The sequence below is a fragment of the Hermetia illucens genome, chromosome 1 (assembly GCF_905115235.1).
Source record: "Hermetia illucens chromosome 1, iHerIll2.2.curated.20191125, whole genome shotgun sequence".
NCBI classification, from domain to species: Eukaryota; Metazoa; Arthropoda; class Insecta; order Diptera; family Stratiomyidae; genus Hermetia; species Hermetia illucens.
Genome location: NC_051849.1, coordinates 124,806,237 through 124,829,769, shown reverse-complemented (window position 1 = coordinate 124,829,769; position 23,533 = coordinate 124,806,237). Strand labels below are relative to the sequence as shown.

General features: G+C 46.1%; 1 protein-coding gene across 6 annotated transcripts in view; it reads right to left on the bottom strand.

The window, feature by feature from the left end:
• The window catches only part of LOC119655082, a 122,669-nt gene that overhangs the window by 85,700 nt on the left and 13,436 nt on the right, over positions 1–23,533 (bottom strand). For 5 of the 6 annotated variants that reach the window (XM_038060791.1, XM_038060809.1, XM_038060782.1 and 2 more), the window contains one exon: positions 14,689–14,774. The exons of the other annotated variant lie outside the window; for it this stretch is intronic. In XM_038060791.1, the coding sequence (XP_037916719.1) occupies positions 14,689–14,774 (86 nt within the window). The remainder of the gene's footprint in view (positions 1–14,688; positions 14,775–23,533) is intronic. 6 annotated transcript variants of the gene reach the window in all.

Genomic DNA, 23,533 nt, shown 5'->3' with positions numbered 1-23,533 from the left:
ACATCCGGAAAACCAACACCAACAGGTCAGAAGGAGGAAACCGTACAGCGAATCTAGGAAACTCGACCAGCGTTGCGAAGCCTAAGACCAGCGAAAACGATGGATGGACTAAAGTTACCAACAAAAAAGCAGAACGAAAGGCAAAAGTGCGAACTCGTCCAGACGTAATTGTTATCTCCAGTAAGGGCAATCTGTCCTACGCGGAGATACTCAAAAAGGTCAAAGCGGATCCCGACCTATAAGATCTGAGCGGAAATGTAAACCGAATCCGAAGAACCCAGAAAGGGGATCTCATGTTCGAGCTGAAAAGATCCAGCGTGGGCAAAACTGATGACTTTCGCACTCAAGTGAAAAACTCACTTGGGAAGAATGCCGCAGTGCGTGCCCAAAAACATGACATCTACCTTCAATGTAAGGATCTCGATGAAGTAACATCGAAAGAAGAAATTTGTATTGCTCTGAAGGAGCAATTCAAGTTGAAAGAACTCACCGAGGAGTCTATTGTGGGCTTACGAAAAGCCTATGGTGGTACTCAAACAGCCACAATACGAGTACCAGCGGAGGCAGCACAGATGTTATTGGCTGCCGGAAGGGTTCGGATTGGATGGGTTGTCTGCCGTTTAAGGGAACAAATTTCACTGAAGAGGTGCTTTAAATGTCTCATGTTTGGACACTTCGCGAAGGCATGCACCAGTAGCATTGATCGATCCGATCGATGCAGAAGGTGTGGGGAGAAAGGCCATATTGCCAGAGAGTGCAATAGGGACCCCAAGTGCCTATTGTGCGAAGTAAAAGAGGGACAGGATAACCGGCATATTGCCGGGAGTGGTAAATGTCCAGAATTTAGGAAGGCGCTCACTGCAATGAGAAAATGAGGTTTATTCAAATAAACCTGAATCATTGCAGAGTCGCTCAGGATTTACTTGAGCAGGTCACGTTCGAATCTGAGATGGAAATCGCCATCATAAGCGAACCGTATAGACACATATGGGTCAAAGATTCGACTGGTGGAGCGGCGATATGGGCTTGCGGTCGACAAGCCATACAATGTACTGCAAGTCAGGCAGGCAGTGGCTTCGTGTGGGCGAAAATAAGTGGTGTATATGTATACAGCTGCTACGCCCCGCCAAGTTTGACACTGTCTGAATTCGAGCAAATGCTTGATAATCTTGTTCTCGACGCGAAGGGACGAAGTCCAAAGGTGATTGCTGGTGATTTCAATGCTTGGGCCCTAGATTGGGGTAGTAGGGAATCAAATGCTAGGGGGCGCAGTTTATTAGAAGCTTTTGCGCAGATGGACATAGTTTTGGCTAACGAAGGTGCTGTAAACACCTTCCAGAAAGGGGGATCAGACTCGGTTGTAGACCTGACCTTTGTCAGCCCTTCGCTGGCGAGTGGTATGTCCTGGTGCGTCAGCGAACGCTACACCCACAGCGATCACCAGGCAGTTTTCTTTGAGACATGTGTCGAACCTCAGGGCAAAGAGCTATCATGCCCGAAACCGAAAAAGATTTCAGGCTGGTCTGCAAAATCTTTGGATGAGCAGAGCTTCTTAGAGGTGTGGTTGGATCAACCTAATATAGCAGGCACCTCTACGAAAAGAGCCGTCCATTTGGCTCAATGCATCGCCAAAGGATGTGACGCGTCCATGCCTAGGAGGTGCGCATTCCCCCGTAGAAGACCAAACTACTGATGATGATGAACTGACCGGCCTTCGATCAGCCTGCCACCGAGCGAGAAGAGCGGCTCAGAGGGCGGTAGGTAGAGTCGATCAAGGGCAGAAAGAGTGCGCCTACAAGGCAGCCCGCAAAAACCTCAAGCTCGCCATCCAGCGAAGCAAGAGGAAATGCTTTAGGGAGCTCTGCTCAGAAGCGGACGTAAATCCGTGGGGGAGAGCTTATGGAATCGTGATGGGACGATTTAGAGGCCGTTCGTCTTCGCAGATCACGTGCCCCGCCCTCTTGTTGAAAATCATCCAGGGGTTATTCCCCCAGCAAGAGGAGAACACCGACACATTCCAACCACCTCTGAATGTGACGGCAATCCCGCCAGTCACCAGAGACGAGCTCCTGGAGATCTGCGGCAGAATAGGAGACAATAAAGCACCGGCTCTGGACGGAGTACCGAATAAGGCCCTTAAGCTTGCCGTGAAATCCAGGCCGGACATGTTTGCTGAGTTATTCGAAGCGTGCATGTCCGAGGGAATATTTCCAGCGGTATGGAAGCGGCAGAAGTTGGTACTTCTGCCTAAGCCTGATAAACCACCAGGTGAACCATCCTCATACCGACCCATATGTCTTTTGGACATGCTAGAATGCTAGAGCGGGTTATCTATAATAGATTACTCCCAGTAGTTGAGAGCCAAGGCGGCCTTTCAAATCGGCAGTATGGATTCCGTAAAGCCAGATCAACCATTGATGCCATCAAATTACTGGCTTGGCCGAAGATGCAATCCACGGAAAGGGTAGTACCAGTAAATATTGCGTGGTAGTAACCCTGGACGTGAAAAATGCATTCAATTCGGCCAATTGGAATCTAATCCGGAAATCCCTAGCGAAGGTTGGTATTCCCGCCTACCTCGCCGCAATTGTCACTGATGACGGACCGCAGGAGTACGTCGTTTCCGCGGGTGTCCCGCAGGACTCCGTATTGGGCCCACTACTGTGGAACATCATGTACAACGATGTACTTAATCTTCCCCTTCCGGAGGAAGCCACAGTGGTGGGTTACGCTGACGACATTGCACTGGTTGTTGTCGCAAAGCATCTCGAAGATGCTGAGTTATACTCAAGCGAAGCAATCAGTGCTGTCAATTGCTGGTTAGAGAGCTCTGGTCTGACGCTTGCGGAGGAAAAAACGGAAGCGGTCCTCATCACGAAGCGCCGGAAGTGAAATTACGCCTGTGTTAGAGTCGGGAATCATATCATCACTTCCAAGCCGGCCATCAAATACTTGGGGGTGGTGATAGACAGGAAGCTCAGCTATAAGCAACACGTACAGTATGTTTGTGATAAATCATCCACTGCCAGTATGGCCCTGGCCAGGATGATGCCGAACGTCGGAGGGCCACGGCATACCTCTAGGTTGCTTATAGCCAGGGTGGTGACCTCAATCATGCGCTATGCGACCCCAGTTTGGAGCGAGGCGTTGCGGATGTCAGTTAACACTAGCAAACTGAATGCAGTCTACAGGAAGACAGCTCTGAGGGTATGCTCTGCCTTCAGGACTGTCTCAGATGATGCAGCATTCGTCATCTCTGGAATGATGCCCATTGACATCTTGGCAGATCAGATGGCGAATATATACCATGCGAAGCCAATCTTTCCCTTATTGCAGACGAAGAAGGCTGAGAGGGAGAGATCCATAAATAGATGGCAAGAGCGGTGGGAACGCTCGGGAAAGGGTCGGTGGATTCACAGCCTCATTCCTGCCATCAAGGAGTGGTTGGAGAGACGACACGGTGAGGTTAATTATAATCAAACCCAGTTTCTCACGGGACATGGAGGATATCTCCAATACCTTCACAGGTTTAAATTGGAGACCTCACCCCATTGTCCAAACTGCGATGGAGTCCCAGAGGACCCAGAGCATGTATTCTTCCACTGTCCGAGATTTGTGGAAGAAAGGAGGAACCTAGAGGAGGCTCTAGGAGAGGTGCTGGTACCAGAAAATCTGGTGCTGAAAATGCTAGCACATCAAGAGAATTGGGATGCGGTCAAGTACATGATCGCATCAATTCAAGATAAATTGCGAAAGGCAGAGGAAAGGAGAAAAACGCGGTCGCGTGCGCCGCGTATAGAAGAAATGGGATTAAGCTAGAGTGAGCTGACTCCGCCCCGTGATGTAATACCTTATGGTGGTTCCGCGGGGCAGGGAGGGAGTCGGGGGTGGTTTTAGTGGATAAAAATCCCACATGCTGGTGTGTCCAGACCAGTGTCTTTTGAAGATTTCCACCTCCTCAAACAAAAAAAAAAAAAAAAAAAAGACAGACAGACAGACAAAACCTTAAAAAAAACAACACATCAATACCCGGAAGACAATTCTGCATCGATCGGAGATCTACCAGGGGAGACTATTGATGTAAGGGGTTATTAAGGCGCTACGCACCACTTAGGGGTTTTCGATTTGGGCGCTATCATTTCGATCGTTGGAGGTAGAAGGATGGCCTTACACCCTTAGAATGCAAGCTGGCAGCGAGTGACACCAATAAAAGGGTTTTCATATCCAGACACCTGGGACCGTTTGCCTATAGATAACAGTCCAGGTCAAAGACAATTGGACTTTTTTTGCGCGGGAGGATGTTTAAGCGATTTCGCCGGATTTTCTCCAGCAGCCGCATCTTTGGAGCTAGCCCCATGAAACCCAGTCTGCATGCGCATTTAACCTCTTCCGTCGTTACATCACATGCTATGCAAATGGCCTGTTTGGACATCGCGAGATTCTTTTTCGCCATTGCATCAGCATCTTACTTACCAAATGGTATATTTGGCCTCGACATGACTTTCTTCCGTGTCAGCAATTCGCAGCGCAACAGCAGGTGTCGATTTGCCGCCAACAACCAAATTTATAATAATAAACAAGTGTTATTGTGTTGTGTACAAGAACACTTTCAAACCAATGTGTAAACATGGAAGGGTCAAACATAGGTGACTTAAAGAATAGCATTACATTTAATTTTTAGTAGTCAAAAAGCCTCTGAACAGAGTTAAATGTTCTAACCGAGAACACTTTATTTCGCGCGGTAATTTCTTTAACTCGCTTATAGAATTAGTTAGTGAAATTGTTAAAAAGAAAAAAGTAGAATATCGTGTTTAGTAATAAAAGGTTTGTAGAAGTGGAAACGCGAGTGTTTTCTTTAACTAAATCCAAGCCAATCAATGTAAGTATAATTCCTAACCATTTAGCCTTTTCTGTTCCAGTAGTTTTTGATTACCCCATCGTTCCGAAGTTAAGTTTCGGCAGCCCGGAACGAGAGCAACCACGGTCCTCTAATTAAACATCCAGGAGCTAGTGCGCGAGCTTGGCCAACGCCCAAGCAGGGTAGCCCACTGGAAGAGGCCGTTTAGGATATCGCCGAAACAGAGTCCTTATTAGAATCAGTCTGTCTATGGTGTCATCCCCGGTTTATTCGGAAACCGCTGTACCAATTGTCACAAAAATTGGTGAGAGCATGTCGTCTGTGGTTCCATTTGCATACAGTATGTGGCACAATTTTCATTTAAGTTGAAGGGGTTGGGCTCCCCATACATGTCGATGGAGGGTGCAAAATTTTTTTTCACAGAATGTGGCCATGTGGGGTATGAAATAAAAGGGCTCGATTAGTTCTTTTCTAAACCTATATTTCATATTGGATGAAACGTAGGGTAGTGAGGGCTCAAAATATGATCCTCAAAAAGTTAGCTGGTCTCGTTCTCAGAACCTACCCAACCGAAAAATTTGGAAGTTCACAGTGGTGTATCTAAACGAAATCTAGGCCTCTCCGTTCCGATATCTGCACACATAAAGTTAATAATAGTATATTAGCATACTTTAAAAATTTAATCGGAAACCCCCCTTAAGTTCATTACTAGAAGTACAACATATGGGACTGGTGTAAGGGATAACATAAGGCAAAACTTTGGGAAGATTGAAGGAAATCCAAATATTATTAACAAAGTTGGCAAGCCTTTGACAGAATTTTGGCTGATCTTTTAGCTAGCGAGATTACTGTTACAGAGGTTCACAACCTGATCTACGTTGCAGCTGCCACGGTTATTCGTCTCCATAAGCAACATCTTAGAGCGAATAACAGAGGTATGCGCAGAAGGAGTTTACCGTTCTGGGTATTTCGACTCAACAAAAGAGTCGAAAAGTTGAGAAAGGAGATTGGTCGTGTCACGCAAGCACTACTTGGAAATCCATCACCAAGAGTGCACAAATGCGTTGCGAACATCGTTGGAAACTACCATCTGTCCAATGATATGCCAATCGAAGAAATCTTCTAGGTACTGAAGCAGAAACTTGCTCCAATCGCATCCGCAGGTATCAAACAAGTCGGGAAACCGGAAGCTGAGCGCTTCAGGTATGAAAGGTTTTGTTTGCTTCTTGTGTGAGTATATTTGAGTGTAGAACTATCCCATTTGTACGTAGCCCTTTAAGAATATGCATTTAGCATATCAGATTTAGGATTTCCGGTTGTAAATTTACACGATAAAGACAACTTTGAGCTACTGTAACTTTGTTACTAATAGTATGATTTTGATCAACTACCAACTTTTATAACTCTGAGATAAACTTAAGGGGGGTTTTACTCAATTTTCCCAAAAATATGGTAATATACTATTATTAACTTAATTTGAACAGATATCGATATGGAGAGTATTTTGGGGCCTGGGCACCATATAAAGGCAGCTTCATGGTTTTTTTCAGATTTTTCAGTTGGGTAATTTCTGAGAATGGCTCCGTTAAAGAAATCATCACTTTCCACCCCTCCCACTCCCCGCCCTTTTAACCAATCTCAAAACTAAGACCTTCGAAAAGTACTAATCGAGACATGCCTATATTTGGTGAAAAAAATTTTGACACCCCCCTTTTACATGTATGTAAATCTCAACGTAGGCGGATATCACTCACTGCATGTCTGGGGGTACGCAGGTCCCATCTTCGTGTCAATCGGTATACCCTTTTCTGAGAAAAGTGCCTGTGACAGACAAACAGACAGTGAAGGACGGGATTACCGGCATATTGGCGGAAGTGGTAAATGCCCGGAATTTAGGAAGCCGCTGAATTTAATGAAAAAATGAGGTTTATTCAAATAAACCCCAATCATTGTAGGGTCGCTCAAGATTTACTCGAGCAGACCATCTAAATCCGAGATGGAAATTGCTATCATTAGCGAACCCTACAGAAACCGTCACGGTGGCGTGCGGGTTATAGATTCGTCTGGTGGAGTGGCGATATGGGCATGCGGTTGACAAGCCATACAATGCACTGGGAATCAAACATACAGCGGCTTTATGTGGGCGAAAATAAACGAGGTATATGTGTACAGCTGTTACGCCCCACCAAGCCTGACACTGCCCGAATTCGCACAGTTAGATGTCGTTCTGGCCAACGAAGGATATGTAAACGCCTTTCAGAAAGGGGGGTCTACCTCAATCGTAGACCTAACTTTTGTCAGCCCTGCACTGGCACGTGGTATGTCTTGGTGTGTCAGCAGGCACTACACCCACAGCAATCACCAGGCAATCTTCTTTGGGCTATGGGTGGAGTCACCGGGCATAAGACCATCATGCCCGAACCGAGAAAGATGTCAGGCTGGTCCGTTAAAGCTCTGGATGAGCAGACCTTTATGGAGATGTGGTTAGACCAGCCTTATAAAGCAGGCGCCTCAACGGAAAGAGCTACCCATGTGGTCCAATGCATCGCCAAAGCGTGTGACGCATCCATGCCAAGGAGGTGCTCATTCCCCAGTAGAAGAGCAAACTACTGGTGGAATGCTGAACTGGCCAACCTTCGATCAGCCTGTCACCGAACCAGAAGAGCGGCTCAAAGAACGGTAGGCAGAATCGACCAAGGGCAAAAAAAGCGCGCCTATAAGGAAGCCCGCAAAACCCTCAAGTTCGCCATCCAACGGAGCAAGAGGGAATGCTTTAAAAAACTCTGTTTAGAGCGGACGTAAGCCCGTGGGGGAGCGCCTATAGAATCGTGATGGGGCGATTCAGAGTCCGATCATCTCCGCAGATCACGTGTCCTTCACTCTTGTTAAAAATCATTCAGGGGTTATTCCCTTAGCAAGAGGATGGCATAGACAGCTTCCAGCGACCTCTGAACGACACGGCAATACCGCCAGTCACCAGGGACGAGCTACTAGAGATCTGCACTAGGATAGGAGATAACAAAGCTCCGGGTCTGGATGGCGTGCCGAATAAGGCCGTTATGCTTGCCGTGAAATCCAGGCCGGACATGTTCGCTGAGTTGTTCGAAGCGTGCATGTCCGAGGGGATATTTCCTGCATCATGGAAACGACAGAAGTTGGTGCTAGTGCCTAAGGCTGGCAAACCTCCAGGTGAGCCAACCTCCTACAGACCTATTTGTCTTTTGGACACTGTGGGCAAAATGCTAGAGCGAGTAATCTATAATAGATTACTCCCGGTTGTTGAGAGCCAGGGAGGTCCCTCAGATCGGCAGTATGGGTTCCGTAAAGCCAGATCTACCATTGATGCTATCAAAATGGTTACTCATGCGAAGCTCAGTGCTGTTAAGGGTTGGCTAAAGAGTTCAGGTCTGACACTTGCGGAGGAAAAAACGGAAGCGGTCCTCATCACCAAGCGCAATTTTGTGCGTATTCAAATTGGGAATCATATCATCACTTCTAAGCCTGCCATCAAATACTTGGGAGTTGCCAGTTGTGTGGAGTTGCCAAATCGTCCATCAGGCGCGTCCCTTCGTGCGGATAAGGGAATGCTCGGCGAATGTGTCATGGCCATGCACATGCACGCATCCGGAGATGTGCGTGTATGGGCAGACGTGCAGACGTGGTACTGGCAAATGTTGGGTCTTCGTCCACTTTCCGGGGAAGGAGCCTGGGGTCTATAGCGAACCTGACATACGTGAGTGCTACTTTAGCCAGTAGAATCGCTTGGCATGTCAGTGAGGACTATACTCACAGCGACCACCAGGCAATCTGCATAGAGATCAAGGGCGGATCGAGCTCGAAAAAGAGTTTTCGCAGAATGCCGGGTGGTATGCTTGGCAGGACAGTGAAAGCTTTCGAGGGGGACACGTTTTCCGCGGTGCTCAAATCCGACATATCCCTGAATGATACGGCTGGAGAGAAAGCCACCCATATCACTCGATGGGTGACGGAAGCATGCGATGCTACTATGCCCAGAAGGCGATTGCTCCCCAGTAGGCAACCCAACTACTGGTGGAACAATGAAATCGCAAGTTTGCGAGCCGCATGTTTTCGGGCAAGGAGGCTTTGCCAGAGGCTCAGGGGAAAACCCGGTGGCGACGGTCGAGAGGAGGCACACAAGCAATTGCGTGGCCGCTAAAAGGAAGCCATTCGGAGGAGCAAAAAGAACTGCTTCAAACAGCTGTGCGACCATAATAATAATAATAATCATTGGCGCAACAATCCATATTGGAGAAGGGCCTTGAAGTGTGTTAGAGCACTTCATTCAAGACCGTAACGGTACACTAGGAGGCAATGTGGTCAGCATTGCGCTCGCCCGAGATTATTACCCTGATTTGACTCAGGTACTCATTCACAGCTGAGTCGACTGGTATCCGACGTCAAATCACGATGCAAATTCCACTGCCACCAGTGAGATTTGAACCGCGACCTTCCGTATGACAGCCTAGTACTCTAACCACTGAGCTATCCGGACACATAGCTGTGCGACCATGCCGACATAAACCCTTGGGGGTTTACAGGCTTACAGAGTGGTGATGAAAAGGCTGCGGAAATCACCCCAGGTGACCTGTCCGCGCCTCCTGAAACAGATTGTTACCACTCTGTTCCCTCACCACGAAAATAGGGGAAGGCAAATTTTTGTCCAGCTAAATGACGGCATAATACCGCCTGTAACTGTGGGGGAGCTGCGGGAAATATGTGGTAGGTTCGGTGACAACAAAGCCCCAGATTTGGATGGCATCCCCAACCGAGCTTTGAAACTGGCAGTAAACACTAGGCCCGACCTTTTCGCCAACACCTTCGAGGCGTGCCTAAAAGAAGGAATATTCCCTGCCCAGTGGAAAAAGCAAAAGTTGGTGTTGCTTCCGAAGCCTGGCAAGCCACCTGGAAACCCAGCGTCGTATCGTCCTATCTGCTTGTTGGATACAATGGGGACGATGATGGAGAGAGTCATCTACAACAGACTCCTGCCCATCGTCGAAGCCAGCAATGGTTTGTCGGAACGCCAGTTTGGTTTCCGACGCGCCCACTCTACGATGGACGCAATTGGCATGGTGGTAAACCTGGCAAAAGGTGCACTGACTTCTGGCGGCTGCTGTGCCGTGGTGGCGTTGGATGTCAAAAACGCATTCAACTCGGCCAACTGGAATAGAATTAAAGGGGCGTTGGCTGACATAGGTGTTACCTCTCAGAGAGGACTCTCTGGTACGGGACGGATGAGGGCCCCAAAGAGTACATTGTCACAGCCGGGGTACCACAGGGATCGGTACTTGATCCCCTGTTGTGGAATATCATGTATAACGGAGTGCTTGCTCTTCCCGTCCCAGAGCGGACTACGATTGTCGGCATTGCTGATGACCTAGCTGTGGTTGTTGCAGCAAAACACCCAGAAGATGTGGAGGTTTACGCAACGGAAACAGTGAGAGCGGTAAAGTCCTGGCTAGAAAAGGCCGGGCTGACCTTGGCGGACGCGAAAACGGAAGCGGTCTTAATAACGAAACGCAGGAAAAATAACACTGTGAAAGTGGAGGGCGGTGGACACACGGTCGTATCAAAGCCGGCTATCAAATACCTGGGGGTAATAATTGACACCAAATTGAGTTTTAGGGAACACCTAGAGTATGCATGCCAAAAGGCAGCCAGTGCCACCACGACACTTGCAAAAATGTTGCCAAATATTAGTGTACCGAAACATTGCCGGAGGCTGGTGCTAGCCGGAGTAGTGCGCTCCATCCTGCTCTACTCGTCGCCTGTGTGGGCAGAGGCGCTTGCAAACTCTCAGAGACGGAAGCAGGTGAACTCGGTTTACTGGCGGATGGCTTTGAGGGTTTGCAGTGCTTTTAGAGTGTCCTGTACAATGCAAGAGGTGTGGAGGGGCATTCACAGCGTAGAAATGCGGCAAGGTCAGAGTCGCTTGATCTCTGGCAACGCAAATGGGACGAGTCTACGAAAGGTCGGTGGAGGAACGGGCTCATTCCCAACATTAGGGTGTGGCTTGAACGAAAACATTGGGAGACCAACTACCACATTACCCAGTTCCTCACGGGACACGGTGGTTGCTGCAGGCAGTATCTGCACCGCTTTGCGTTGGATGATTCTCCGAACTGTCCCAGATGCGATCGCATACCGGAGGATCCAGAGCATGTGATGTTTCACTGCCCACGATTTGCGATGGAGAGAAGGAGCTTAAACCAGGTGCTGGGCAGGAGCGGGACCCCGGAGAGCTTGGTTACTGAGATGCTGGAGTGTGAGGAGAAGTGGCTTGCGGTTAGCTTCGCAATCATCCAAATGCAGGAAGAGTTGCTGAAGGAACAAAGAAGGAGGAAAGGTGGAAATTGGAGAAGAATGAGTGCCTAAGAGCAAACCTACCCCGCGAAGTAATACCGCAATGGTGGTCCCGCGAAGCTGGGGCTGGAAAGACCGGAGGTGGTTTTTAGTGGGTGTGAATCCCATACGCGCCCGCTGTAGTTCCGCCGTTCGGGCGGCGGACGTGTCTTTCTAAGATTTTCTACCTCCGTGTACGCACAAAAAAACAAAAAAAAAATACTTGGGAGTGATGCTAGATGGGAAGCTTAGCTATAAGCCACACGTGCAGTATGTCTACGACAAAGCATCCACTGCAAGTGTGGCCCTGGCAAGAATGATGCCGAACGTGGGAGGGCCACGGTGTGCTTCCAGGTTGCTTGTAGCTAGGGTGGTGAGTTCGATCCTGCTTTATGCAGCTCTAGTTTAGGGAAAGGCATTGCAGGTTACATCTAACGCTAACAAACTGAGTTCAGTCTACAGAAGAACAGCCCTAAGAGTGTGCTCGGCATTCAGGACTGTCTCAGATGATGCAGCATTCGTTGTCTCAGGAATGATGCCCATTGACATCCTGGCGGATGGGATGACGAATATATATAGTGCGAAGTCTGTCTCTCCTTCATCGCAGACAAAGAACGCCGAATGGGAGAGATCTCTAAATAGATGGCAAGAGCGTTGGGAACGCTCAGGAAAGGGTCGGTGGACACACAGGCTCATCCCTGCCATCAAGGAGTAGTTGAAGAGACGGCACGGTGAGATTAATTATAATCTTAGTCAGTTTCTCACGGGGCATGGAGGGTATCGCCAGTACCTGTTCAGGTTTAAACTAGATACCTCACCCGATTGTCCAACTGCAATGGAGTCCCAGAGGACCCAGAGCATGTATTCTTCCACTGCCCAAGGTTTGTGGAGGAAAAGAAGAAACTAGAGGAGACTCTGGGAGAGGTGCTCGTACCAGAGGATCTGGTGCGAAGAATGCTAGCATGTCAGGAAGACTGGGATGCGATCAACTCCATGGTCGCATCTGTCCATACCGAACTGCGAAAGACAGAAGAGACCAGAAAAGCGCGGTTACGTACGCCGCGTAGAGATGAAAGGGACCAAGCTAAAATGAGCTGACTCCGCCCCGTGATGTAATACCGTACGGTGGTTCCACGGGGCTTGGGGGGAGTCGGGGGTGGTTTTAGTGGGTAAGAATCCCACACGCTGGCGTGTCCAGGCCAGTGTCTTTTGAAGATTTCCACCTCCTCAAAAAAGAAACAAAAAAAAAAACAGACAGACAGACAGACATTGAACCGATTTTAATAAGGTTTTGTTTTACAAACAAAACCTTAAAAAGCTTTCAGCGAAGGACAGACAACACCTTGTTTTTCCAGAACCAACGGGCATTTTATAAAAATCTCACCAACTCAGGTAGGGAATGTAACCTCGATCTGAATCAGGCAGAAGACTTCTGGAGAAGTGTTTGGAGCGAATCCAGCCGTTGCAATTTAGAAGCAGCGTGGCTCCCACACCCTATGCGTTCCCACGAAACCCTCCCCAAAATGACCGTGTAACTGAAATCGATGTAGAAACAGCCTTTGACGAGGCAAGCAATTGGAAGGCGTCAGGCGTGTATTCGCGAAATCGTTGAAATAACCGTGAATCAAGCCGGATTTGTCAAGAACTGCGGAACTACTGACGCAATACACGCTGCGCGGTTACTCATGGAGAAACACCGTGAGAAGCATCGCCCTCTTTACATTGCCTTTCTGGATCTAGAGAAAGCGTTTGACCGTGTACCACACGAACTAATCTGGTATGCTTTACGACAACACTTCGTGCCAGAAGAACTCGTGCGCTGGGTTCAATTGCTCTACCACGATCCGAAAAGTAAAGTTCGAAGTATGGCGGGTGTATCAAAACCGCTTCGTGTCTCTGTTGGAGTTCATCAAGGAAGTGCCCTCTCACCACTCCTCTTTGTCCTTGTTATGGACACCGTCACACGGGATATCCAACGTCCAGCGCCCTACACACTGCTTTATGCAGATGATGTTTTCCTAGCATCTGATAGCAAAAATGATCTCGAGCAACTTGTTCAAAAATGGAATGATCGCCTCATGCAACACGGTCTCAGATTGAATTTAAACAAAACTGAATTTTTGACGACCGATCCCCATGAAACAGGCACAATCACTGTCAGCGGCAGTGATCTGCCCAGATCTGAGCGATTTAAATACCTCGGGTCAACGCTATCAGCCAATGGAGAACTGCGTTATGAAATTGCTTCACGCATTAACGCAACCTGGATGAAGTGGCGTTCCACAACTGGTGTCCTTTGTGATCGACGTATCAACGAACGTCTCAAATCTAAAATTTACCTCAATGTCGTCCGTCCAGTCGCTCTCTATGGTTCTGAGTGTTGGCCGACCATAAAAGACAATGAACGGCGTCTCGCGGTAATGGAGACGAAGATGCTACGTTGGACTAGTGGCGTCACACGTTTAGATCACATCCGAAATGAGGATATCCGCGATCGTTATGGGGTTGCACCGATCGTGGAAAAGTTGCGAGAGAGGCGTCTTCGATGGTATGGTCACGCAATTCGTGCAAACGAGAATTCACTTGCAAAGATTGGTCTGAACATCGAAGTCGATGGTAAACGACCAAAAGGCAGACCTAAGCAACGGTGGCTTGATACGCTGGATGGGGATTTGAAAGCCTCGAGATTGCACCCAGATCAGGCATTCGATAGAGCCAAATGGCGAAGCCGATCACGACGAGCCGGCCCCGCTTGTGAACGGGACAAAGGCTGAAGAAAAAGAAGAAGGCGTGTATAAGATTCACAACTTCTGCCTTAAGCGGTTCAACAGCACTCACAGGATATTGGCAAATCAATTTAATCAGATGATTGCCGTTCCTGAATTAATTCCAAAATTGTTTACCAAGGGGGTAACTTTTCTCATCCCCAAGGAACAGGGTGCCTTTCCCTTCCAAATGTCGATCAATTACTTGTCTTCTTACCATCTACAAAGACTGGTGTTGTTTGGCTTTGAATCCACTATCCCATCTTTTGCATGAAAGCAAATACGGGTTCCAAGTCAAGCATGACATATTGTCGAAATGTACATTAAGCCATTTAATGTATATTGACGACATAAAATTGTATGCCAAAGACGAGAACCAACTTCGCCCCTTGCTGGACATTACCATCCAGTTCAGCAGGGATATCGGCATGCAGCTGGGTTTGGAGAAATGTCGCATAAGAATAATTGTTCGGGGAAAACGCACTGACAACGAAGGATACAGCCAAAATAACATCCGAATTGACGGTATGGATTCGGAGGACGTGTACAAATAACTCGGCGGCGGGCGGAGATCGACTTTCGGAAACTTAAGGAACGGCAGAGGGAAACGAAATAATGATAAGACAACGAGGGCCCCCTCTCCTATAATTGGATTAATAAAACAAAAATGAAAATGAGCTTAATGAAGGATTTTCTACTTACAGTTTTGGTATTCAAAGTAATACAGGTGTCGGTAGGTATTTTCAATGTCCACATGTCATACATTCTTCGTTCCTCCAGGATTTGACCTAGAATCACATCAATGCTGAATAAATTCTCAAAATAACTTTATCTATAGCAGTCTCGCATTGCTTTATGCATAGTGTAAATTGAGTTGGAGGAGCCCCGTAAGAAACTATAATACATCTATAAGTTTATCTGAACCTCCACATGCTTCCACATTTTCAGTTCGCTCCCCCCCCCCCCCCCGATTACTTAGATCAGGAGGATCTATTCTAATTAGGAAAGAAGTGTCATGAAATCAATTGAACTGTCTTTATTGCTTATCTCATTGAGCTCATTGCGTCTAGTTAAGTGAACCGTAAAGATCATCAAAATCCAGTACAATTCTCAAGAATATTGGATCAACTTTGGTTATTACCCCTTCTGTTGAACGGGGTTAGTAGTAAGTGGCATACTCTCCCAATAGGTTCCTCTTAAGTTTGGTAATAAACGTAAGTGTACAGATAAGGGCTGAATAGTATTGTATGTATTTTGTTTTACAAGAATATAATGTATAGCCTGCTGGATACACTGCTAAGAAAATTAAAGAAAAAAATATCAAATTAAACCCTTACTGAGGGCGAATTACAAAAGAAACTCCATTTTCGTGGAATTTCAGCGTGTAAGAACAGCTGAGTACAGAACTATTGCATTTGATTACTCCCTTTAGTGAGATATTAACGCTCAGCGTTTTAAGTTACAGTAAATTTACATAAAAGACATTTCGAACTACTTTAACTTTTGTGGTAATAACATTTTCACCAAGCCTGATAGAATTATTATATCATAACCTATATTACTGTGGTAAAGCAAACACTTATTTCGAATGTTGTTAATGCAAGCGAAGAGATGACGCCGCTGGCGCTCTCCTGTAGAAACATGAAAAAGTATGTTTTTAAGGTTCTATCCATTTATTCAACAAGCACCGAGAAGGTCGAGAGAAAGAGTGTGTAAAAGAGTCGGATGACGTCGAATTTATATCCTTGCCGATCCATATAGTGACGTTACTTTGTTGAGCATATCAGCTGTTGAAAGGCGTTGCCATGTCGGTGCTGTCATGTCATTACCATGTCGCTACACTGCTCCCTCCTGAATAGTTTTGACGGTTAACGGTTGGAAAACTACGTATCGAATATTACTCGCCTCTCATTCGCTGGTTTCGCTCTTGGTCCTACATACGTTTTGGGAGCCAAACTTATTGGTCGTTGGGCTGCTTCCGTTGGATCAGATGTTACTTCGAAATAGGCAGGTTTTAGTCGCTCGACGCTGATATTTGTTGCTTTGCCCTGAATTTCGATTTTGAAAACGTTGTCGGAAAGTCTTTCTAACACCTTATATGGTCCTTCGTACGGATGCTCTAGCGGCTTCTTCACTCGATCAATCCGCACGAACGCATGTGAGCATGTAGAAAGATCCTTGTGGACGAACACCTTCCTTCTATCATGTCGAGAGATTGGCGTTGCACGAACTTGCGTCATATGGTGACGAAATTTCTCAACGAAAAATTTCGGATCGGGAGGCATTTCCTTGTCAAGAAAGAACTCTCCAGGAATGCGAATCGTTGTCCCATAGACTAGCTCAGCAGCTGTTGCGCCAATATCCTCCTTAACGCTTGTACGAAGACCGAGCAAAACCGTTGGCAACACTTCGACCCATTCACGGTTGTTGTGGCACACAATAGCTGCTCTCATCGATCGGTGCCATCGCTCAATCAATCCGTTAGAAGCAGGATGGTATGCAGTGGTTCGAATCTTTTTGCAACCCACTAAGTGCGTCAGCGACTGGAAGATCAAGGATTCGAACTGGGATCCTTGGTCCGATGTTAATATAGTAGGTGCTCCAAATCGTGAAATCCAGTTGGTGTAGAATGCGTCTGCGATAACATCTGCCGTAATTGATCGTATCGGAACCGCTTCAGGCCATCTCGTAAATCTCTCGATCATAGTCAATACATACGAGTGACCTTGTGATTGCGTTAGCGGCCCGACAATATCGATATGTACGTGACTGAATCTCGTGTCCGGCATATCGATTTGGCCATGCGATGGTTTTGCATGTCGTCCAATCTTACTTCGTTGACACGCTAGACATGTTCGTGCCCACTCGAGAATGTCCTTGGACATACTAGGCCAGACATATTTTCGGCAAATCAGCTTCTTCGTGACGCGTCCGCTTGGATGAGATAGTCGGTGAGTAATCTCAAATATTCTCCTCCTGAGAAGTATTGGGATATACGGCCGTATTTGGAAAGTTGACACGTCGCAGTACAACATTGTATCCTTGTCGTGAACTCGCAACTTTTGCAAATCCAAGGTCGTTTCAGAACGCAGTAGATGTTGGAGTTCCTCATCGTTTCGTTGCGCTGTAGCTAATTCTTCGTTCGTTATGGCAACCGGCAATGTAATAGTACTAATTCGGGACAAGGCGTCTGCTGTAACGTTTTCCTCGCCAGTGACGTATATGATATTGGTCGAGAATTGGCCGATATAGTCCAGTTGCCTTAATTGCCGTGGACTAGCTTTATCGGCTTTCTGTTGGAAGGCAAACGTTATCGGCTTATGATCGGTTTTGATTAATAACGGACGACCTTCGACCATGTAGCGAAAAAACTTGACTGCACTGTAGATTGCTTGGAGTTCTCGATCGTAAGTGCTGTACCTACGTTGTGTATCGGAGAACTTCTTCGAAAAGAAACCGAACGGTTCCCAAACATCGTTGTTCCACTGTTCGAGAACTGCTCCCATAGCCGTGTCCGATGCGTCTGATTTGATGGCCAATGGTGCATTCTCAATGGGATGTCATAGTAACGCAGCGTTGGCAATTTGCCGTTTGCACTTTTCAAATGAGACATCTGCTCGTGGATTCCATTCGATTTTGCGTTTATCCCGTTTCCTTGCACCAATGAGATACTCGCTTGAATTTCGGCTGCATTCTGAAACGATTTTCTATAGAAATTAACAGCTCCTAGAAATCGTCGCAGATCGGCAATTGTTGACGGTTTTCCGAAATTCAAAATGGTTTCCACTCGTCCTGGAAGGGGCTTGATGCCATTTTCGCTCACCAAATATCCTAAATATTCGGCAGAAGATGTTTCGAAGCTGCATTTATCGACATTGATGGATAATCCGTATTCACGGAGTCGATTAAATATCTATTGGATCAACTTTGGTTATTACCCCTTCTGTTGAACGGGGTTAGTAGTAAGTGGCATACTCTCCCAACAGGTTCTGTGTGTTAGAGTAAGGTAGTATGATAAAGCTTTTAAGCTTTCATGCTATCTCGCTCGCGCCGTCTCTTTCTTACTGGGAGCTTTCGGGTATGATTTAGGGGAGTGTCAAGTATTATTGGATGTCATTATGGGGGTATCGGTGTGTACATTCATTTATATATCTTTCTCGATAGATGTGGTAATACTGGTTGATATTAACAATGACTCTAGAAATTTATTTCACAGTATAACGTAGAAATTTCAGATACAAAAATTCTTATCTTAGAAAACTATTTCACAATATTATACGATATTTTGAATATTACATTAAAATACAATGCATAAGCTGAATAATTATTATTTTGAAATAATTGTGTTACTGCACATCCACTCCTTCGAAAACGAAATAATTTTCCTGTATGGCGTCCAGCTTATCGATCTGGTTCTGGTTACGAATCCTTTCGGAGAAGCAAGGGGGTAAGAAAACAAAATTGTTATTATCACTAAAATGGACAGTCAAACACTGTCCAAATTTAGTTTTAACAAGCTTGAATTCGGTGATGAGATATTTTTAATCCGCCTATAAACTGGAGATTGCCACATAGATCTGTCGTAATGTTTCGATAACATTGTTCAGGATTTCGATGGTATTCTAAGGACACAAATAGTAAACTATTGTAAAATATTTTCTTAAGCAAATCAAGACAAGTGTACTAGCGACCCAAACTTATGACATTAAATCAATATTAAATAGACTTACTATGCTGGTATAATGCAGCCTCGCAAATGATAATTACCTCCAGAAGAAATTCCTTTATACATGTATTCGCTACCTGAGAACATAACATCGCGATCATGAAGATATCTACAAAGCTCATAAAAAAAATGCATAGACCCAAGATATTACCATCATATCAACAAAAAACAAGTCGGAATACCGGAAGCTCGCACTTCGGGTATAAAGATTTTGTGTTCATCTTATGTAAGAAATTTTAACGCAAATTTTTCTAGCCGTATGTTGCTACAAATCCAGCCTATTCCTTCATATTTTTCCAAACTACAAAACATACGCACATATTACACGCATAGATATTATATTCACTCTAAACAAACAAACTACCTATTTCCGAATACTGTACACTTATATGCACTTATATAAACTCGTAGCCATATTTCCGATTTACTTCGTGCACAAAAGCATACATATGTACATATATAGTACGCATATTAATACGGCTGGTTTAATGTACAAATATATCTATCTGAATTAGACACTACCCGCAAACGTCATTAGCACGCATATACTACACACTACATTATATATACTACACACATGTCTGGTTGGAGTAATTGATAGTCATATACAAATGACTAAAAACTAAAACAAAATAATTCTTTACAACCCCATTCATAAGAACTCATTTCGTTATGGTATTGATGAATTGATACGTGATGATGACGTCATACAGGTTGTAGAATGCATGAAATTCACAAAAATGGCAGTTTCACCCCCTATCACTTTGTTAATAACAGTGAGATTTTCTTCAAACTTAACCGTGTGTGTGCATTATGCATTATGTCATTCCCTACACCAATACCAAATTTTATATTTCTGGGATGAACTTAAGGAGGGTTGCCTGGCAAAATTGTAGAATGTAGAAATATATTAGTATCAAGTTTATTTGTGCAGATATCGGAACCGAATATATTTTGAGGCCTAGATTTCGTAGAGATGCACCACTGTGATTTTTTTTAAATTTTTTGGTTGGATAGGTTCTGAGAACGAGACCTGTTACACTTTTTGGTGGTCATATTTTAAGCCCCCACTCCACTACGTTTCACCCGGGGTCAAAAGTACTAATTGAGCCCTTTCCTTTGATACCCCAGATGGGCACATTCTGTGAAAAATAATTTTGCACCCTCCCTTCACATGTATGAGGAGCTCCCCCTTAAATTTAACACAAAATGGCGCCACTTACTTCATGTAAAGGGAACACCAGATTACATACTCTCACCAATTTTCGTGACAATGGAACAAGCCGTTTCCGAATAAATCGGGTGTGGCACACAGACAGACGGACAGACGGACCTGTGAGGAGTGGCCAGATCTCCCATCAGGCGCGACCCCAGTTGACGGATTGGGGCGTACCCATTGATCTGTAAGTATGTGTTCATGCACTGTCCTTTTCTGGCTGTGCATGGGCTAGTGTTTGCTCATCTCTGGTGCGTGGACCAAAATGGCCATGGGAAGGACACCCTGAAAATAAATCCAACATGGATGAATTGAGAAGGATTGAAGTTACGGTGCAGGGGCTCGGAACCCCAGTAACGGCGGCTTTTGGGAGTGAGCAAGCGGGCTCCCGGCCGTCGATATCTCTCGACCGCAGTGCATCGGTGGTGGACAACTTGGCCACCGTTGCATCTAATACTACAAGTGTTTTAGATTTGAAGAAGGAGGTTTTCAAGAACTGATAGATAAAAGGAGATAGCTGGCCAAAAAAGGCATTTTCGACACCCATCGGATTTGGTCAAGAGGTATTCCAGCAGCAGCAAATTGATCCATTCAGGAGAAGCCCATCTATTTTACGATCTCCTCCAATATCAAAGCCGGCAAAGGAGAAGGCTCATGGGAGCTCAGCAACTGAAAAAGGTGAAGGAGTTAGTAAAAGGAGTAATCTGGGCAGGACTCGCCCTGACCCAGAAAAACTACCTTTTATGCAGCTTGGGACTAAAATATTTGAGCTGTCCGAATTCATCAAAGACAAGCACAACGTGCACCAAGCCATTAAAAACATGGTGAGAGCCATCAAGGTGCTTTACAATAGGTCACAGGAAGAAATAAGAAAGCCTAAGTAAAAGCCGGACATTCTAGCCTCAACAGTGTCACAGGTGACCCAAGTGAACCCCAAAGGCAAAGTCATCGACCTTCGCTCAAGTAAAAGAGTTCGAGACAAAAGGGAGGATAGCTTTGGGGAATCAACAGGCCCCAAAAAAGAAAAAAAGGGGTCTTGACCAGCCCAACAAACGGAACTGAAAGTTCAAAAGGGCCCAAAGTACCAAAAGTAGGAAAGTCGGCTAGTGAACCGAAACCGAAAGAGAAAACTAAGGTCGTGAATAAAAAAAGAAATTAGAAACCAAAGGTGCGAATTCGCCCGGAGGCAATTGTAATCTCCAGCAGAGGACATCTAGCATATGCCGAGATACTGGGGAGAGTGTCGCGGTTCGTTCCCAAAAACATGAGGTCTATATACAGTGCAAGGATCTCGATAAGTAATATCCAGAGAAGAGATCTGCACTGCCTTGAAGGAACAATTCAAGTTGCAGCAATTCAGGAAAGAATCTATTGTGAGCCTAAGAAAAGCTTATGGCGGTACTCAAACGGTCACAATGCGACTGCCAGTGGAGTCAGCGCAGAAGTTGTTGGCCGTGAGGAAGGTTCGGATTGGATGGGTTGTTTACCGACTAAGGGAACAGATCTCTTTAAAAAGGTGCTTCAAATGCTTAATGTTTGGACACTTGCCGAATGCATGCACTAGCGCATCGATCGGTCCGATCGATTTCGAAGATGTGGGGAAAAAGGACATATTGTCAAGGAGTGCAATAGAGACCCCAAATGCATTTTGTGCGAAGGAAAGGAGGGAAGGGATAACCGGCATATTGCCGGAAGCGGTAAATGCCCAGAATTTAGGAAGGCGTTAACTGCAGTGAAAAAATGAGGTTAATACAAATAAAACTTAATCATTGCAGGGTCGCACAAAATTTGCTCCAGCAGACCACTTACGAATCCGCGATGGAGATTGCTATCATTAGTGAACCGTACAGAAATTTTGACGGTGGTGTATGGGTCACAGATTCGACTAGTGGAGCGGCGATATGGGCGTGCGTTCGTCAAGCCATACAATATAGCATGGTTCAGGCGGCTAGAGGCTTCGTGTGGGCAAAAATAAGCGGTATATTCTAATATCTGTTCTGCCCCACCGAGCCTCACACTGTCTGAGTTTGAAGACCTGCTGGACGATCTTGTTCACGACGCAAGGGGACGAAGTCCAAAGGTGATAGCCGGTGACTTTAATGCGTGAGCTGTCGAGTGGGGCAGCAAAGAGACTAACGCAAGGGGACAGTGCTCATCAGAAGTATTTGCCCAGTTGGATGTGGTTCTGACCAGCCCTGCGTTAGCACATGACATGTCCTGGCAAGTTAGCGAGCTGAAAACGCTCGATCTTAGGGCTGGACTATACATGGAGATGCAAAAAGCGGTTATCCTTGCAACCTGTGCTATAGTCCGAAGAGTCCTGTCCGGTAACAATCTGACCTAATGGGTTTCAGTCTTGATCCGCACTGTCTTCGATATAAGATCCATGTCTCTATAGTGTAGAACCTCATTAGCTGAAGTGTTTGCGACAATCGGGATGTAGTAATACATTTTCGCATGGTCGCACACACTTTGCGTTAAAACGCATCATTGCTGTGATGCGGGCCTTTGGATGATGCCTTCAGCCCATCCATAGATTGATCGCCCCTCGGTCCGGTTGGGCGGGAAGAGGGTCCGTGGGCTTTTTTAAACATATGTATATGTATATATATACCTGTGCGGAGTTGCCAAATCTCCCATCAGGCGCGTCCCTTCGTGCGGATAAGGGAATGCTCGGCGAATGTGTCATGGGCATGCACATGCACGCATCCGGAGATGTGCGTGTATGGGCATGCTTATGCGCAGGCCGGGTAGGTGGGAAGTAAACGCCCACCCGTGGATAAAAAATGGCTATGGGAAGGACACCCAGAAATTAAACCAAATATGGAAGAGGAGAAAAGTAGTTTTTTTACGGTGCAGGGCTTCGGAAACCCAATGCCGGCGGTTTTTGGGAGTGAGCAAACGGGCTTCCGGCCGTCGATATCCAACGACCGCAGTGCCTCAGTAGTGGGAAACTTGGCTACTGTGGCATCTAATGCTACAAGAGATAATGGTGGAGTGGAAATTAGATCCACACCGGATCCTTTTTGGAGGAGTTCGAAGCTTGGGAGATCACCACCGAGAACAATGGTTCCTTTTGGTAGTCGAGATTCGTCGCGGGACTCTGAAAGAAACATGAATAGTCCCTTCATCGACATCATTCCTTGTGGTGCAAGGCGTGAAAGCAAACGGGAACATACCGGAATGGCGTTCGTTACACTCGGGGAACGAATAAATGAACTGTGCGAGTTCATCAAGGAAAGGCGGAATATCCACCAAAATATTCGAGCCTTGATAAGAGGCATTAAATTGTCGTACCTCAAGGTACTCGAAGAAAATAAATAATAATCTCGCGATTGCAGCCATAACACCTACAAAAGTAGAAGAAACCAACGCCCGGAGGCCCGAACAATGGACTAAGGTGAGCAACAAGAGGAAAAAGGACAAAAAGAAGCTCCGCCCGGGAATAATAATTACTTCCAAGAAGGGAAATATGTCCTATGCCGACAGACTCCGAAAGGTGAAGTCAGACTCGGAATTGAAGGATTTGGGGGATAGTGTAAGCTGTATCAGGCGAACACAAAGAGGGGATCTGATGCTGGAGTTAAGTAGATCCGCCGACAAGT